The following is an 18,485-nucleotide window of genomic DNA, read 5'->3' on the forward strand; positions in this document are numbered from 1 at the left end:
TTGCATGTTACTAAGTTGTGATTGTTGGGGGAAAAGCACATGTTATATTTTAATCACAATTTTCTCTATACAGAAAACATAACATGCTTTTTTACCAGCTACACAAACATAACATTGCACTTAAATTGTTTTTTATATTATATATTTCCGGGAGGGGGTGATTTTGAAGGAAATTAGATTTCTTCCTTTTAGCCCTTGTCATTTCCAAACAAATTAGTGCTTATAATTATTTTAAATTTTATATACTTTTTATATTTAGTAATTAATTTTTTTAATCATTTTTAAAAGAGGGATACTAATTTATTTTCATCATTAATTTTGTATTTGATTTATCAAAGAGTGGAGAATATGAAATGTCCAAGTGTCTTGCTAAAAATCCATTACATTTAGCCGCCCTAAATTTAGCCACATAGAAGGATAAATACTAAAGGATATATGTCTAGTAATCATATTTTAGGATAAATCCAAAAATATTATAAGTATAGCATTTTTATTTCTGAGAAAGAATATTACCTCTGTTTTAATATAAACACCAGTTGAATGTTGGATTTGGTCATAAATATAAGATATTAATTTATTTTATCCCTTATATTTATCATTTTTTCTAAATTAATTTACCTAATTTATACACTCATATATAATATAATGTTATACAAAAGTATTTTAAGGAGATCATGCTATATTTGTTATAATTAACTAACCAATCTAGTTGATTTTCTTAATTTATCAAAACTAATTAGGTAACTCTCTGATATTGAGAACTAGAAACAGGACCTTAATGATATATGAAATATATTTAAAGTATGGGATTCCTTGTCCACGTTCCCCATACAAAGGAACACCTAAGATAGATAGAAAGCATATCCATTCTTTCGAGAAGTAATAGATTCACAAGGATTAATTAAAAGAATTATGGGTTAATTGTGGTTTTAAAATTAAATTTGATTAGATCATATTGACTATGCAATGATCACATCAATCAAACACAAGACAATTACTTGTCATAGCTAGGCACACCAAGAATCATATTCAAAGATAATTAGTGAGCACTAATCTTTATTTTAAGAAAATGAGGGAAGCATATGTTTGCACTTCAAAAGGCTTTCCCAATAATTCTGCATATTGAAGGTCTACTACTACTTGGTGAAAAACCCTGTTTCCTCAATACCCTCTTGAATTTTATTTAGTTCTCTTTTATGTGTCACTCAATCATGACCTATTGGCACAGCATATAATGATTTCTGAGGCGAAATTTAAGCAAAGGAGCCATCAATTATCAATTATAATATTCAAAAAATGATCAAGTTGTATCGTTATTAGGTCCCCCACCTTTTTTTTTTATAGTTTTCGTTTTGTGTGGAGCAAAAAGGGCACTGAATCTAGTTTGTGACATAGGTTTGTGGAATCGTTGCAAATTACAATTAGGAATAATCAAAATTCTTATCAAATGTTGATGTCAGCGGGAGCATATCAAAATATGCAAATAAATATTAAAATTACTTTGTTTTTAAGGCCACTAATTAATCTTTATATACTCTTTGCCATATGCTCTTTCAAGTTTCAACCTGCAGGGCTGGTACATGTTTTGGAACCTCTTTTTCCCTTTTGTAAATTTTTTCCTTTTCTTTTATTAATAACATAAATGTACGGTAGTGATGATCAGACTGATCATAAAAAAGTATGATACAATTAGTCCATTAACCTTCTACCAGCTCCAACATTCTTTATTATGTAGATATTGAGATTTTCACCGGGAGGGGGGTGTTTATTTGATATCTCAAGAATATTTGTCTATGTGTGTGTACACACACACACATATAGATATATTCATTTCGATAAAACAAATCTTCTTTGCAGCGATTGACCTCTATAACATTGGAATCTTGAGAGTGAGCAATTATAATTAAGGAAGGCAAAGTTGGAGAACAGTACAGTGAGAGGTAGAGGTATCAAATTCTTTTGTGACAGATGCAGCATCCCATTTCAATTTCAATATTAATAAAAGAAGAACCATAAGTAATAAAAGCTTTATCGATCGAGTCAACCCCATTACCAACGAGGAGCAATCACATTAGAGAACTTAGCCAGATAAAAAGAAAAAAAAAGCACCTTTTTTTTTTAATTTATTGGTCCACTAAACGAGCGTAATAGCACCGCGTAACAGCAGCGCCATTCATTTCTCATTCATTGAACCTTGACGCATTTCCCAGATCCCACTGTACAGACCTCATATCCTGTCCAAATTGTATACCAAAGTATTGGACACGCACGCAAGAAATGACATCATAGTGTGAGTGGTACAGACTACATTAAAGGATGTTGGAGATGATGAATGCTGGATTTAGCAGTAAACGACAGTTGAATTAGTTACCAGTACAACGTAACTCAGTAACTGGAACATGCATATTGTTTTTAATTACAGCTTGATGTATTCCCATAATGAACTCTAATATATATATATATATATATGAGGAGGAAGGCACTTTGAGTCCTTTCGAAGCAAAACTGTAATTGGAAGACTTTGTTTTTTAAAGCAAGTGATTAAATTTCATGAGAATATTGATTCTTATCTTTTTATATTGATCTAAACACTCTCAGGAAAACAGATTTAATTTATGGTTACATGACTGCCATTTTGGCTGTAAGACATGCCTCAACCGCTTCTCCTACAGACAGAAAAACTTTTTCTCCAATTTTGTTGACAAACTCAGCTATTCTCAGCTTGTGAATTACTTGCCACCTAGGGTTGGCGATGGCCAACTGAGAAAAGAAGAGAGATTATTATAAATATATGTAGTAATCAACAAATATTCCAAAACAAAAGTAAAATGAAATAAAAGAGACTTACCAGAAGCCCATGTGAAGCCAAACTAATATGCAGCTCCTCCAAAGAAGCAATCCCCGCTGTGTCAATATTCATGAGACCTATGATTGTGATGTGAAATTAAAAAAAAAAAAAAAGGATTCAGTTTTGTTTGGAGAGTAAATAGCTAAAATAACTAAGTAGAGAGCTAGTAGGACATGTTTCTATTGTGCCTACTTGACATGTCAAGAATAACGTATTTGAAAGTGCTTTGTGCTTTGGGATCTTCCACAGCTTCGTCATTAAACACCCATCTAACAATTCTTTAACACGACAGACAAAAGTGTTGTTGTCTTAAAATCACAGGAAGTGTCTAATTAAAGAAATTAAACACTAAACTATGGAGAGGTATGCGCAGAAAGGGGGTATATACTTTTCCTTGACAAGATTTGAATTTGCAAAACACAGACAACCAGATTTGACACGAACTATTAACACTCCAGGAACTTTGACAGCCATTGGATATTGTTCAGCATCACAGAACTCATCTGTGCCCGGAAGTCTTCCAACAATTGCTATCCCAGGTTGAATTGATATCAGCATTATCTTTGCAAATGATATGATAACCTGCACCAGATATATATTTTAGTCAGCCCACATATTATTTGCCCTCTTCCTTTTAAGTTAAATTGTGTTTTAAGGTTGACATATTGATTTAACTATAAAGCAAAACTCTAAATTTGGACTTGAAGATTTATATGAACTAAATCACTTAAAAGTACTAATGCTTAGTTGATGAAAAGGGTCTCAAATGAAAATACGAATGGATGGAGTATAAAGGTAAAAGTCCAAAACTCCCAAACTAATGGCTAAAGCATGTTTTGTAGGTCCAATCTTACAGTGGAGTCTAAAGGAGAAAAGCCAGCTCATGTTTCTCTGCTCGAGACCAAATATCAAGACTTTAATTTGTTTGTCTCAGACCAAATATCTCAAATACCAAGCTAGCTCGAGTTCATGTATGCAGTGCAATCATTCTTCTCTTTTCTATATCCTAGAGCATTATCCTCTTACAATCTAAAAATTAAATTAGATTTTCCATACAGAGTAATTAACAAGAGAGAAAATTACCGCAGTTAAAAGACCAATTTCCACAGAAAAAAACAAGATCCCGAAGAAGGCTGCAGCACAAGCCAGGAAATCAATCTTATCAACCTTCCAAATGTGTATAGCTTTCTTCACGTCAATAATTCCTGGTAAAGCTGAAAGAATCATTGAAGCTAGTACTGCTGTTGGAGTGGAAGACAACCACGTTTTCAAATGTCTCAGCGAAAACAGCACTGTAAGAGCCATCACTATGTTCGAAACCATTGTTTCCGAGCCACAACTATAGTTTACAGCAGTACGTGAAAATGAACCTGCACATACAGTTCAGGCATAATTAGTATTACTGACCAATCTGACATTCTTCTTTAATAACGTTCATAATTTAATGTACTATTTCCGGTCCTCAACATAATACTCTTCCGGTCCTTAATATAAGACCTATTTAACTAATTTGATTAGATTAAGGAAGTTAGGTAAGGTAGTTAATTATAAAAAATATGATATGTTTTTCCTAAAACACCATAATCATTTTCCGTAATATTCTCTCTCCCTTTTTCTATTTGATTATGATTGAGGGAGTATCCATAGAGGTAATTTAGGAAAAATTGATAAATATGAAAAATAGGTATTATATTTAGAACCAAAATTAACTCAACAATTAGGTTATATATTAAAGACCGGAAGAATATCTGCTTAAGTAATTCAAGAAGATTAACAAAACTAGTTAAATTAGTTATTTATTCAAAATATGTATTGGTTTTCTAAAATACCTTTTTTAAACCATTTGTATTGAAACTATCCCTTGATGCAAACTCCCACACGTTAAATCAATAGGGATAGTTTGGACAAAAAAAGATAAGTGGGGAGAACAAAATATAGACTAAGATTTTATATTTAGAACCAAACTCAACTCCCAACTAGCTCTTATATTAGAAACCACAAATAATATATTAATGCATATGAAAGAAGCTTACCTGAGGCAACATAGCATGAAGTGAAAGATCCAACAATGTTTATTAGGCCTAATGATACCATTTCTTTGTTGGGATCAAGATTGTATCCTCTCAAGGCGGCAAAAGATCGACCAACTGCAATAGCTTCCTTCAATTTATTGCACCACGCAGGAAATCAGAAAGACCATATTAAGGTGATATATAATTATCAGAAATGAAATAGATTAAGTGGAGGGCCTCGTCACCGTGAGTGAAATTATGGCAATAATAAACCCAATCTTGGCCAAATTCCCAATGAACTTAGAATCAAAGTTTAACTGGTACAATGAACTTGGGTTCAAGCTACTTCCTTCGATTTTCCCCAAGACCTCAAATTTATCTTCATGATCAGCATTAATTCTTGATACAATAAGACACGATACAATAACTGAGAGTAGAGGAGCGATTGTGGACAGCCAGAAGAGTTTCTTGTGCCTTTTACCCTAATAAGCAGATAGGAAATGATATTAGAGACAATAATGTAGAGAGAAAATGGGTGCATCCCATAAACATTCATCAGCTTGCAGTAACATTATTACTCACCAGAAATCTGATAATCAGAATGAAAGCCAGAAATGAGAGCCCAAGAATTAAACTAGAAGGATTCCACTTCGACTGAAAAAAAAAAAGAAAGTGAAAGAAAGCCATTATTCACTAGGATCAGCTGATGAAATTAAATTAAAAGCATTTCTTCTTGTTAGAACAATGAACTCTATATATATATACACACACACACCATGCCCTTAGCTCTCTAATCTTACTTGGTCAGACACCGATGTCCAAATAACTTTCGTGACAGAAATTATATCAGTTTTGTTTGTATAATTCCTGATCCCAAGTAGTCCTTTCATTTGCTGTAAACCAATGATGACAGCAGCTCCTGCCAAGAACCCCACAATCGCTGCATGGGAAAAATAATCCACCAGAAACCCTAACCTGCAAAATTTGAACTATCTGATCGTATGAACGAATTGAATGATCTCAATAGAAATCAAACAACTTCAGGTTTAGAAGGTTAATCGGGGGCCAAAAAGTGACCTGAAGAGTCCAAAGGAAACCTGGAAGATGCCCGTAAAGAAAGTTGCAGTGAAAACGAGTTTTGTGTAAGCAGCAGAATCGTGACGAGGATCTTTCAATTTTCCAATCATTGTGGAAAGAAGCACTGAATCCACGGATACAGGCCCGATCACTATTTCCCTTGAGCTTGTGAGTACGGAAAATAACATAGGTGGGACAATGCTTGTATCTGAAATAATCATACTGCACCAGTTAGATAGTTCCTTACAAAAAGAAGCGAAATGAGAAATTTTAAAGCTTAATGCATAAAAATGCCGCTGGCTTAAAGAACTTAAAAGGTAATCCTTCAACTTACACAGTCCATATTGAGGATTAAGCTCTGCCATAGTTGCATATCCCATACTCTGCATGTTGATTAATATTAGTATCATTAATATCTGCATATCAATTAATATAAAATATAAAACTTTTAGCAAGTTAAGCTATTCACAAGTTGTGAATAATATGCTCTTTTTTTCCAAATTTTTTATATACAATCTATTTTATCAGGACAATTATTAAATACTGAATATTGTTTTGGTCGTTTATCACATTTGAACACTATTAATAATATGCACTTAATCGCACAAACATTAAAAACAATTAATTATTATATATCTCAATATTTTGAACGATTAAAAATATAATCTAGACAAATGTTAATAGTCTTTCAATCCTTAATATAAAGCCCAGCTAATGAGGAGTTGATATTAGTTTTATATGTAAGACTTATTTCATATGTTTATCAATTTTTATTTTAAATTAACCCTATTGATATTTGCTTAACAATAATCAAATAGGGAAGGGAGAAAAAGAATTGAGGAAGATGCTTAGAGTGTTTAGAAAAAACATATCATATTAACTAAATTTAACTAACATCATTAACGTACTCAAACTAGTTAATTAGGTTTTACATTAAGGACCGGGGAGTATTTCCTTATGTCATTTTATAGAAAATTTGAATTCTTAAAATAATCCCTCAAGAAACTGTAAATAATTATGTAAATTTTAATTTTAAACTGTAAATAATTTTGTAAATTTTAATTTTAACTTTCATAGTTTTAAAATTTTGTTATCAATTTCTTGTTATCTGGAAAAAAATTCAATTTAATCCCTAATATTAAAGAATGCATTCCCTAAAAATTCAAAATGAGAAACATTTGATTAGAAAATTGGTAAAACAAAAAGATTTTATATAAGATATGGATTAAATAATGTATTTTCAAATTTCAAACAAAATGAGAAACATTTGACAAGAATTAGATATTATATTAGCCTCAAATCCTGTGAGCTTATATGTATTGGAAACAAGTTTTCCTAAACCATGTAAAATTTTGAGAAAGAAAAATAATTGCTTGGGGAAAAAATTAATAATCACATCAATAAATAATAAAATAATGATACTTTTCATTCTATTATTTGTTTTTTGTAACAGCTTTTTTATCCTACTTAAGTAAAAATAAAATAAAATGGTATTTCCAAAATGCATATTGGAAAAGAGAGACTAAAAACAAGAGTTGATGATGACTGTAAAGATGCAAACTGAATCTCTCATATTCATTCATAGCCCGTATGGAAGAAATACAATCCCAGAAAGAAAAAAATATTTGACGTAAAGCTCAAGAGTTTAATGTTATGGATTCAAATCATCTGCATTAACAATATGTACAAATATAGATATAGAAGAAATGAGCAAGAGAATAGGGAGGTCGGTACCTGGGGAATGGTGAGGCTGGCAAGAGTGAGACCAGCCAACAGGTCGTTCTTAAACTTGGAGGCATTGTAGTGTCTGAGAGAGTGCAGTATGGGAAAGAAGTGGTAAACCAGAGAAAGTATACGTTTGAAAAGAGACTTGTGATTGTATCGAGTAGGCACATAAGTGTCCTTGGCTGTGTCCCATAATTGCTTCCATGGACTTGGAGGCTCTGGAGGATTCTTCACCCACTCTTCTCTCTTGTGCTCTCCATTCCTGTCCATCGCCACCAGTTCTTCCAAACTGTAGCTCCATTCTCTAACCTTCACAGAACCAGCCACCATTTCCACTAACCTTCAATTCCTCTACTATTCGGCATCAATTAATTCTCTCCCTTATTCCTAATGCAGAAGAGGAAGGGAGGCTGATTGATCAATAATGTTTTGAACTGTTTCATTTTTCGTGTATGTTTTTAACTGATGATGCTGTGCCTGCCACCAGTTAGATGTACTTATATATGCATATTACAGTTGAAGACAAAGAAAGGAATCCTTCTGAGTGAATCTAACGCTGGGGTAAGATTGATGATATTAAGAAAAGTTGGAGCCTACTTGATATATATTTGTTTGAGGTAATTGAAAAGGCGCTTGGTTTGATTGTTAAACAAAGGAGTCCGGAGATGGCGCTTCGGTGCTGAAATGGGATGTTTCAGAGGTTAGAGAGGCAGTGCCAGTAGGTGCGGATGTGATGTGATGTGACTTATTACCTGGGCCTCTCCGGCTTTGCCTTCATATTCATACGCTTTCTTTCGTTCCATTAATATTTTTTGGGAAAAATGGCCCTCCACAAAATGAAACAAATTAAATTAATATCAGTTCAAAAAGACCTTATATTTGGGTAACTTGCATGTACTAATGAGGAACTTGGTTTGGTATTGTAAAGCAATTCTTTTCGATGCCAAATAACCCAAATGGTAGAGAAAGCAAGATTGGTCCCTTTCATGAGATCATATGAAGAGGCGAGATATATAATACTTAGAGAAGTGGGTACGCCTTAATGATCTCCACACGAAGGGTATATTAAGTTTGGTCTTTAATATGGATCAAAAATAACATTAACCTCTTGACATTTATTCATCATTTTATAGATTTCATTGGTATTAATTTTCTTGTAGTATGCTCATCTGTAATTTTATGAGATCTTTTTTTGTAACAGATGTTCGTTAAAAAAACATTGCACAATTTTCAATATTCAAGAACGACATTGCAGTGCTTGATACCCAACGCCCGTACTAAGAAAATAAAATAGTTTAAGAACAAAATTTCCCTTTAAGACATCATTATATTCCAACCAAAAATCACCTATATGGCATCTTTAATTTCCTTGCTAGTTAAGCGGATCAAGACGTAGATTCTTTGATTTAATATAGTAATTTTTTTATTGAAATTTTTATGTATCACTATCAGTATATTCAATTCAATATTCATATATAGATATCAAAACATCATCGATGCAATAATATTATAAAATTTATAACAAATTACATTACCGACAAGTGAATTATGTTCTTTGAGCTACATGTAATTAATATGGCGAGGACGGGCCAATTACAATATACAAATTCATTATAATTTATATTTCTTAAGATTTCAGGAAAACAAAAGGTGTTATCATTACTAAGTTATGAGAGCAGTAGCTGCATTTACATTATATCATCACCGCTTCATTACCACGGAAGAATACAAGAGGTGGTTCGTTAAATACTTAAATTAATTAAGCAGCCCTATGCACCTTTCTATGCCTAAAAAACAAAGTATTTTAACTAAAACTTTTTCGACTAATTAAAACGATGCCGAATTGCAAAATTCAACAGGGAAAACCAAAAGAATGAACTATGAAGTGAAAATAGAATGATATATTATAGATGAGGGCGTTTGGCTAAAAGGTGTACATTTGTTTTATTAATTTTGATCTCTGATTTAATATTTTGGGAGACACGCAGGAACACACAAAATATAATAATATAAAAAAAAATCATTTTTTCTTAAACGCAGTAAATTATTTATTACTGAAGATATCTAGACTTCATTTTATTTTGCTTCTTAGTTTTTTCAAATAAATTTTGCATTCCTTCTGTTTCAAAATAATTATTATTTCATTTTAAGGAAGCTTTAATTATTTTTGTACCAAGATTTAATTATTTTTGTACCATCTTACCTTCATTAATTAATTAAAATAGTAATAGATATGGAGAACAGGTGACGTAACATTTTAGTATTTTGATATTGACCTTTTTTTTTTTTTCAATATGCATATGACACCTTCTAGGGCGTGTTTAATTGTGTCAGATTGTTTAAATATGCTGTGAATTAATTGGAGGATTTAAGCCGGCGCCCGTACAATTTCAGTTTTTCAATGGAATGAAATCCAAACAAATAACTTATTAGCCCCAACCCAAACTGAACTTGTGGAATTTTTTCTTCAAAAGCGTGAAATATATTTTGGTATGCCTTTGAATGTTTTTTTTTTGTTTTTAAGTGCAAATGTTCTTCTTCTATTAGGGACAGTTCTACTTAAGGTGACCCAAACATTAATTTACATGGACTAGTCATTTCTACTCAACTCAGCTCTATTGCTTTGATAAATTAGAATATGTTCTTTTGTGGGCTGCAGTCCAAGTCTTTACTTCAACAAAGTGGTTCTGCACTGGAGCTCGGCCCGAAATATCTTCACGCAGAGTTGAATAACAATGAAATCAGCTTATTTAAAATATACTCCTTCATTTTTTATTACAAGAAATAGCTATCAAAATTATGTAGTTAAAAATATTAGTTCAAACAATAAATATATAAGATATATACTCCTCTTATCCCATTTACAAGGCAAAGAGGTTTTTTTCCGTCCCATTTATATATCATTTTATCAAATTTTTGGGAATATGTTTAGAAACACCACTACGTGAAAAATTGCTTCTAGAATTTTTAATATCTGAATTTTAAAATAATTAAAATAAAAAATTTTTTAATGTTGACCTGTCAATGGCCAGTCAAACATCAAGTGTGTTGGGAGTTGGGACCCCTTGGCAATAACAAAAATTCAAAAGACCTATTTGTGCTCAATAAGTTGGAACTATGGGTAATATTTTTTTCTTATTAATACTCCAGACTCTCATTAATCTTCAAAAACACCCTTTTCTCTCTGTAATGGCTTTTTCATTCCCTTGCCTCACTGCTGGCTTTCTACCTGATCTCATTGATCCGAGTAGCATTTAACTAGTTATTTCAAAAATATTTTCCAATCACATTCCAATTTAATATGAAAATATTAAATAATAATATTTACGCAGAATAAAAATAAACAAAAAACAATTTTATTGCATCAACCTAGTTAAAATCATCTTACATATTAGAAGAGGAGTATTCCGTTTTGAGATCTGTTTATGTTAAATATCTTAGTACCCCAGAGCAATTAAACAGAGACAATTATTAATGATAATGCAACTCAGTACCATGAAGGTGCATTCTCCTAGTACTAACAAAAGAGTGGGCTATCATCAATATAACTAGTTTAATAATTAGACATCACACCATATCCATATATGTAGATATTCATTTTCTGCTACATTTCTTATTAGTAAGAAGGATGCATTTGCCTTTGGTTCCTTCCTTCTCCTTCTCTTCCTCTTCCTCGGCGATCCCTGCCTTGCTGCTCCTGCAAGCGATATTATCAAATATCAATCCTCCATTTAATGATCTATCCCAGAAACACAAATTCCCTGCTAGTAATATTGAAAACTTAAAATCCTTACCTTTCCTCGTTATACGAGTTGGACTTCTTGAACACGGCCTCCGAGTGAACCCGGTTCTCCTTCCTTGACTCAACCAGGCTGCCGCTGAAGTATTCCTTCTCCTCCGACTGCAAATTCCCGAACCTCGGATTCTCCGACATGCACTTTATCATCTCCTCCTCAGACACCTTCACAGCCTCTCTCTTCACGCTAATCTCACTGCCGCTGCTGCTTTCCCTTTTCTTCACCCCATTGCTCATGCACGGCGAGTTTTTAGCCTTCGACACGGCCGAGCTGCCGCAAGCTATCAGCTGAAGTAGAATCGAGCTGCGACTCGGTTCTAACCCATCTTCAAACCTTATAGAAGTGCCGTTTGCTTCCTTTATTTGCTCGCTCCGTTGTAACTTGTCGGCCGGTGTGAGGGAAGGCGGCGGCGCGTGGTTTACAGTTACCTTGACTGTTTTCATCTGGGGGTGAGGCTTAGGTTCCCGATCTTCTTCGAGTTCACCGGTGGACACACCTCTAGAGCAGCGAGAATGGGGCGTGGTGGTGGAGCTTGTGTTGCTTGTTTTCTCTCCATCTTCATAGTACTCTTCTTCATGTTCTTCGTATTCTTGGAAATCTTCCCCCTCCCTGGGTAGACTAGAATGGAACGATCTTCGACTGCTGTTAAAAGCTACTGGATCTTGATAAATTACTTGGGATCGCTTACTCACTCGAGTCTGTTGAACTCTTTCTGCAAAACACAACTATAATTGATTAATTACAATGACTGGTATAATGTGGTTGGTGGGCGTAGTTGGGTATTTGGGAATGGGATGTCGCATAGAAGAAACAAACCAGAACAATCCTCCACAATCTCAGATCCTTTGAGTACATATTCTGCTCCTTCTGAAGGATATATTATGTCATTGGCTGCCAAATCGTACCACACATATCCTCTCTTATAGCTCCTGAAATCAGAAAACAAATCTTTTCACTCAAGTGAAAAGGAAAAGTGCAGAACAAAAGAGAGAGAAAGGGAAAACCAAGACACACACATACATACAGACACACCTTTTGCAGGACCAAGAGTACAGTGTCGGCATGCCACTCCCTCTCACGGCAACGAGCCGATCCAACACATCTTTAATGACATTATTTGATCGATGAATTTCAGAATCAGAGAACTGAATGACTTGCTCAAAAAAGAAGAAAAGAAAAGAAGTGAAAGCTTGGTGTTGGAAAGTAAAAGTTACCCTTCAGTCGAAGAGGCTCATTGGCGGAGAGAGTGAGTTCCAGGTAATGAGGATGTTCCAAGAGGCCACTTCGGGAGAGATAGTAAACAACTTGAACTTTTTTAAGGGGTTTGACATTATTGTGATGGAGCCTGCAAATTTTGACGCGATCTGGGCTCGTGTTTCTGCTCGATCTTCTTGAACCAGCAACGTCCATGTTTCAAAAGATCTCTCACTCAGACTTGCAGATACAAGTGATGATGAAGCGAACCCCACAGACCGATACAGATGAAAGGGAATGAAGAGAAAATGAGAGGCATGGGTCGTCTCTTGTTGTGTAATGTCGCTTTATTATATCAATGGGCAGAAAAAAAAGGCAGATGGGGAGGAAAAAGGGGGCAGAGAGAAACAGGATGGTACTTGTCAAAGCAGCAAAAAGATTCTTTTGGAAGGGGCCTTTCATGACAGAAACAAAAGGTGGGAAGGGTGTGGGTTGAAAGCGAAGTATGTGGAAAGGAGAAAAGAAATGAAGGTTGGAATAAGAGCCATGGTTTTTGTTTAGAGTCTAGAGGGAGAGCTGTTGTTGATTTGACTTTGAGCTTTGTTTCGTTTCCTTCTGACCGCGATTTGAGTCAAACAAGGATTATGATTACTCAATCCAATGAAAAGGATCCATGATTCCTCGTTCGCGGGGACGTTACTTTGGTTTTAATCGCCCCTTTTTGACTTTACACATACAACGTCCAAATTATACAATGGGAACACTTCAATATATTTTTTTAAAAAAAATGTACTACCTCTAGTTCTAATTATAAGAGCCAATTAACTAATTTGAGGAGATTAAAAAAGTAAGTTGAGTTAGTTATTTGTCCTAAATAGGTGTTGTCTTTCCTAAAATATCCTTGCTAATCAAGTGTATTGACTAAAACTATCATTGTTAGAAAGGCTACTTTGGAATAAAAGTATGAATATGAAAGACAAAGTGGATTGGAGTCTTATATTTAAAATCAAAACAAAAGTCAAACAGAGTATTATATTAAGGATCGAAGGTAGTACTTTCAGTGCTTCCAAGCATTCTCAGTTAGGCGAATGAAAGGATATGATGACCAAAATTGAAATGAAAAGAGAATGGACCAAAATGATTTGTAGCTGTTTGGAGCTTAGAAGTGAGTTTGCAACCTTCCAGGCGCAGATGCAAAACGAGCCATATATTTCCCAGTCACGGACGGACGAAGGCTCTCGCTACCTTTGCTGAAAACATGATCTGAAGACCCAACCGGCGAGCCCCATGGATAAGGCTTTCTTCGCAAAAGCGATCCGCCTCCCCATTCTCGTGCCTGTTGTTGCCTCGTAACTGAACGTGTCCCCCTGAACATTTTATTTTTACCCTTGTTAAAAAATTGTGAATATCATTATTGTTGCCCTTCATCTTCCCGATTCCCAACGGGACAGTGGGTGAGAAGGCTCATTAAAAGATTTTAGAGATCAAAAGCAGTTCTAGGAGAGATGTTTGGAGGACCTTGAATGGGTGGGAATAATCCTGAAAATAGGACAAAGGCGGACAATTTTAACTAGGCTTGGATGGGTGGATTGGTACGATGCCAAACACCCAAAAAAAAAGTGGATTAGCAGTACATTTAAAGTTAGGGTTTATTTAGACCGATTTATAAATAATTTTTTAATTACAATTTACGAAATACAAAATAAATATATAAAAAAATTTTGTCTTAACTTGTTTAAAGCTCTTAGATTGGAAGTCAATGCCTAGTTGTGTCAACCATAACACAATCTACCACATTTGGATGTAGCTTCCAGTTCAAGCACATCATTGACATGTTTACATAGAGATATACGTTTAAGGGTGTATTTGGATGAAACCAAATCGTGGTTTGGAAAAGTGATTCTAAAGAATAGATTCTGAGAAGAATAGATTTTATGAAAAAGTGATTTTGAGAAGTGAGAGTGTTTGGATAGTTGTTATCAGAAGCACTTTTTATATATACAAATTACTAAAAAAAAGACATAAGTTAATATGATAATTACAAAAAAAATAGATTTTATGATATATTTTAATTTGAAGGAATAAAATTGTTAATACTCCTCCGGTCCTTATTATAAGATCCAATTTGACTTTTTATTTGGTCCTAATTATAAGACCCAATCCATTTTCTCTCTTATATTTATGCATTTTTTCCAAGATAATCCTTCTAATAATGATAGTTTTAGCCAATATACTTAATTAGCAAGGATATTTTAGGAATAACAACACTTATTTATTATAAATAACCAACTTAACTTACTTCCTTAATCTCCTCAAATAAGTCAATTGGGTCTTATAATTAGGACCGGAGGAGTAATATATTTTTTATTAACATAATTAATAATACATAAGATAATATAATTAATAAATAATTAATATGTATATATATTTATAAAATATAAGATTAAATATGTTTATTAAAAAAATAATAAGATACATATCCTATAGGCTCTCACACTCTCCCTTTTTTCTCCAAAAGCAAAAATTTTTTGCTTTTTCCAAAACCATGGTTTTGGTTTTTGGGTGGGTGTTTGGTTGATTTATTCCCCAAACCATGGTTTGAGGTGTCTCCCAAACACAGCCTAAATTGTACTACTCTAATCTTAAATGTCAATCATTTTTAGGGAAAAAAAATTACAATCCTAAATATAAGTCATTTATAGTATTTTAATGATCGCTTTCTAATTTTATCTTTATTTTAATTCTCATTATAAAGAAAAAAATGAGTGATATACTACCTCCGGTCCTTATTATAAGATCCCGTTTGACTTTTTGTTTGGTCCTAATTATAAGATCCCAATCCATTTTGTCTCTTATATTTATGTATTTTTTTCCAAGATAATCCTTTTAATAATGATAGTTCTAGCTAATATACTTAATTAGCAAGAATATTTTAGGAATAACAACACTTATTTATTACAAATAACTAACTTAACTTACTTTCTTAATCTCTTCAAATAAGTCAACTGGGTCTTATAATTAGGACCGGAGGTAGTATAAATAATTTGTTAATCGAAAAAAAAAAAAGTAAAAGAAAAACACCCACGCCGAAAGAAAGTGGGGAACGCTAGGGAGGGGAAAGGGTGGAATTTAATGGGGCGTTGGATTTTAAGAATGTCTTGTCCCATCCGCTACAATCCCCAACCCTCCTCTGCTGTACCTTTCGTCCTTTTCTTCCTCAATCTATCAATCAACACACACACACACGCCCTTATTTCAGTATCCAATTATATCTAGGTTAAAATTGAATTGTCCCTCTAAATTCATATCAAATTTCAGTTTAATTTGTAAAGTACTCATATTTTTAATCTGTTAATCTTAATATTATTAGTTTCGTTTATTGAAAAATATTAATTTACCAAATTTAAACAGCTGCAATTGAATGCCCAGAAAGTATGTTCTGAATTTTAATTCTTTAATAAATCTTTTTATATTTTAAAATTTCAGCATGCTTTGTAAATACTATTATTTGTAAATCATAACTAGTATTATTTTTTTAATTTCATTAAGCACATAAAACAATGTATTTAATTTTTAGTTAAAATACAAAATTATCACCCAAAATATATATTTTTTGTTTGATACAATATTTACTTTGAAAAATGAAAATAGTTATATTATTGATGACGTGTGATTAAAAAAATGAATATTTTCATACTCATACAATGCTTTGCACACAAACAACACTATTTATTATGTCAGTATATTTATTTCAAATCAGGTCAAGAAAAAGTATACTTATCTCAAAAGAAGAAAGGCTAAATAGGTAATAGTAATAAACTAATAATAGCTGGAATTGAGGGCAGGATAAAAACCGCAAAAAGTGTAATTAATGTAGTCACAGACTGTAATGAAGACGCAACACGTGGGAGGGTGGGCCCAATCATAGGGGGGCCACAAGGCCCTGCCTGCCGTCTTTTCTCACAGCTTTTTTTTGACATCAACGTTGACTTTTCACCCACCTCTGTTTTCCCCTCATCTTCTCTTGCCTCCTCCAACTTTTGTTGCCTCGTATTATTAACAAAAGTATTTTCTCGAGTACATCTAATACGCTAAAACATTTTGTTGTGCATCTAGTATTGTGAAATATTTTTTTATATATGTTCAGTATCATGAAGTATTTTTTATGCATCTAATATTTTAAAATATTTTTTTTGTGTGTCTAGCACTAAAATAAAAAAAAATATTTTAAGACACATCTAAAAAGTATTTCAAGATATTGAATCATTACAAAGTACCTGTGAAGCTGGTCGCACCGTAACCTTTTCTTCTATCACTATTTCCATAAAGGGAAAGTTATGCAGAGGTCCTAAGGAACAAACTATAATCATCCAAAGTCTCACAAAATATCAAAATTACTAGCAGGTCTCAAAGGACCTCAGAGTATTATATTCTAATTGTAAAATAATATCATTACCCCTCAAATTCCGAATTCACATTTTCCCTGCCATTGTTATTAATAACCTTAACAACAATTATTATCAACCCAATGAGAAGATATTGACAACTTAAGTAATATTCGCTGACAACTTTTTTTATATGATCACATAACCTCCACATAAAAGTAAATTATAATCAAATAGTATAATATAACAACTTTAACACTAAAATGGGAAGCTTTTCAAAACCAATAATAACTTTAACTAAATCTAATAGGATTATAGTAAAATTTTAATGCGGAGATTTATTGACAACCTCAACAGTGAGCATTAATAACCTAAGGAGAACTGTTAACAACCTAAGCAATATTTATTAATAACCAACTTTATAGGATAATATAACATCTACATAATGTCAAATTATAATTAAATAGTATAACATAACAACTACATAACATCAACTTTAATACTATTTAGTTATAATTTAGTTATTTATAATTGTTAGGGGTTATATTATCCTATAAAATTAGTTGTTAATAGACACTTTCAAGGTTGTCAACAGTTTTCCTTGGGTTATTAATACTCACTATTGAGGTTGTCAATGAATCCCTGCATTAAAATTTTGCTATAATCCTATTGGGTTTAGTTAAAATTTTTAATGGTTTCAAAAAACTTTCCATTTTAGTGTTAAAGTTGTTATACTATTTGGTTATAATTTACTCTTATGTGAAGATTATGTAATCCTATAAAGTAAGTTGTCAACGAATACTACTTAAGTTGTCAACACCTTGTCATTAGGTTGTTAATAGTCGCGGCTAAGGCTGTTAATCGTAATGGTAGAGAAAATGTGAATTGGGAATCTGAAGGGCAGTGCTATCATTTTACAATTAGAATATAATATTCTAAGGTCCCTTGAGACCTGCTAGTAATTTTGACATTTTATGAGACCTTAGATAAATAAAGTCTCCTCTTTGGGATTGATATGTAATTTTCCCTTTCCATAAGGTGTGGCAAATTTCGGTATAGTGACAGATAAACATATTCCCAAAAAATTAAAAACCCCTATCTCTATTATTGGGCCCGTTTAAAATAATTTATAAATAGCTTATAAGTAGTTTTTTAATAGTAATTTACGAAATACAAAACAAATATATGAAATAAGTTTTGTCTCGACTTATGTAAAATATATTTATAGAGAATTTCTTTAGTCCTTCTAAGCAGGCCCATTCTCTTGCCCTTTCTTTTGGGGGGTTATCAGTTATCACGTACATCTCCTATTGCATACAAAAGTGATATAAACTGTTAGTAATATTATAATCTAACGACACAAAAAAATCACATGTTGTGAGTTTGATCCCATCCCCAAGTTCTCAGTCCTTAACTGCCGGCTGGTCAAAAAGAAGGCCGTAACTAC

At 32.9% G+C, this 18,485-nt stretch overlaps 2 protein-coding genes across 2 annotated transcripts; both read right to left on the reverse strand.

Annotated features, from left to right (window-relative positions):
• Window positions 1–2,619: 2,619 nt before the first annotated feature.
• Window positions 2,620–7,992, reverse strand: LOC114722073 (early nodulin-70-like). Its single transcript, XM_028908002.1, has 12 exons — window positions 7,672–7,992; window positions 6,272–6,320; window positions 5,938–6,145; window positions 5,661–5,835; window positions 5,443–5,508; window positions 5,106–5,342; window positions 4,882–5,008; window positions 3,932–4,218; window positions 3,237–3,430; window positions 3,041–3,126; window positions 2,849–2,925; window positions 2,620–2,760 (listed from the first exon to the last, which is right to left on the reverse strand). The coding sequence occupies exons 1-12, from the start codon at window positions 7,990–7,992 to the stop codon at window positions 2,620–2,622; spliced, it is 1,968 nt and encodes a 655-aa protein (XP_028763835.1).
• Window positions 7,993–11,116: 3,124 nt separating this feature from the next.
• LOC114722063 (protein UPSTREAM OF FLC-like) lies at window positions 11,117–12,869 on the reverse strand. Its single transcript, XM_028907993.1, has 5 exons — window positions 12,674–12,869; window positions 12,492–12,561; window positions 12,276–12,388; window positions 11,457–12,171; window positions 11,117–11,359 (listed from the first exon to the last, which is right to left on the reverse strand). Exons 1-5 carry the CDS (start codon window positions 12,867–12,869, stop codon window positions 11,257–11,259), a joined length of 1,197 nt encoding a protein of 398 aa, XP_028763826.1. The 3' UTR covers window positions 11,117–11,256.
• Window positions 12,870–18,485: the final 5,616 nt, after the last annotated feature.

Source organism: Neltuma alba, unplaced genomic scaffold (assembly GCF_004799145.2).
Source record: "Neltuma alba isolate B1F8T4 unplaced genomic scaffold, ASM479914v2 tig00002321_pilon, whole genome shotgun sequence".
NCBI classification, from domain to species: Eukaryota; Viridiplantae; Streptophyta; class Magnoliopsida; order Fabales; family Fabaceae; genus Neltuma; species Neltuma alba.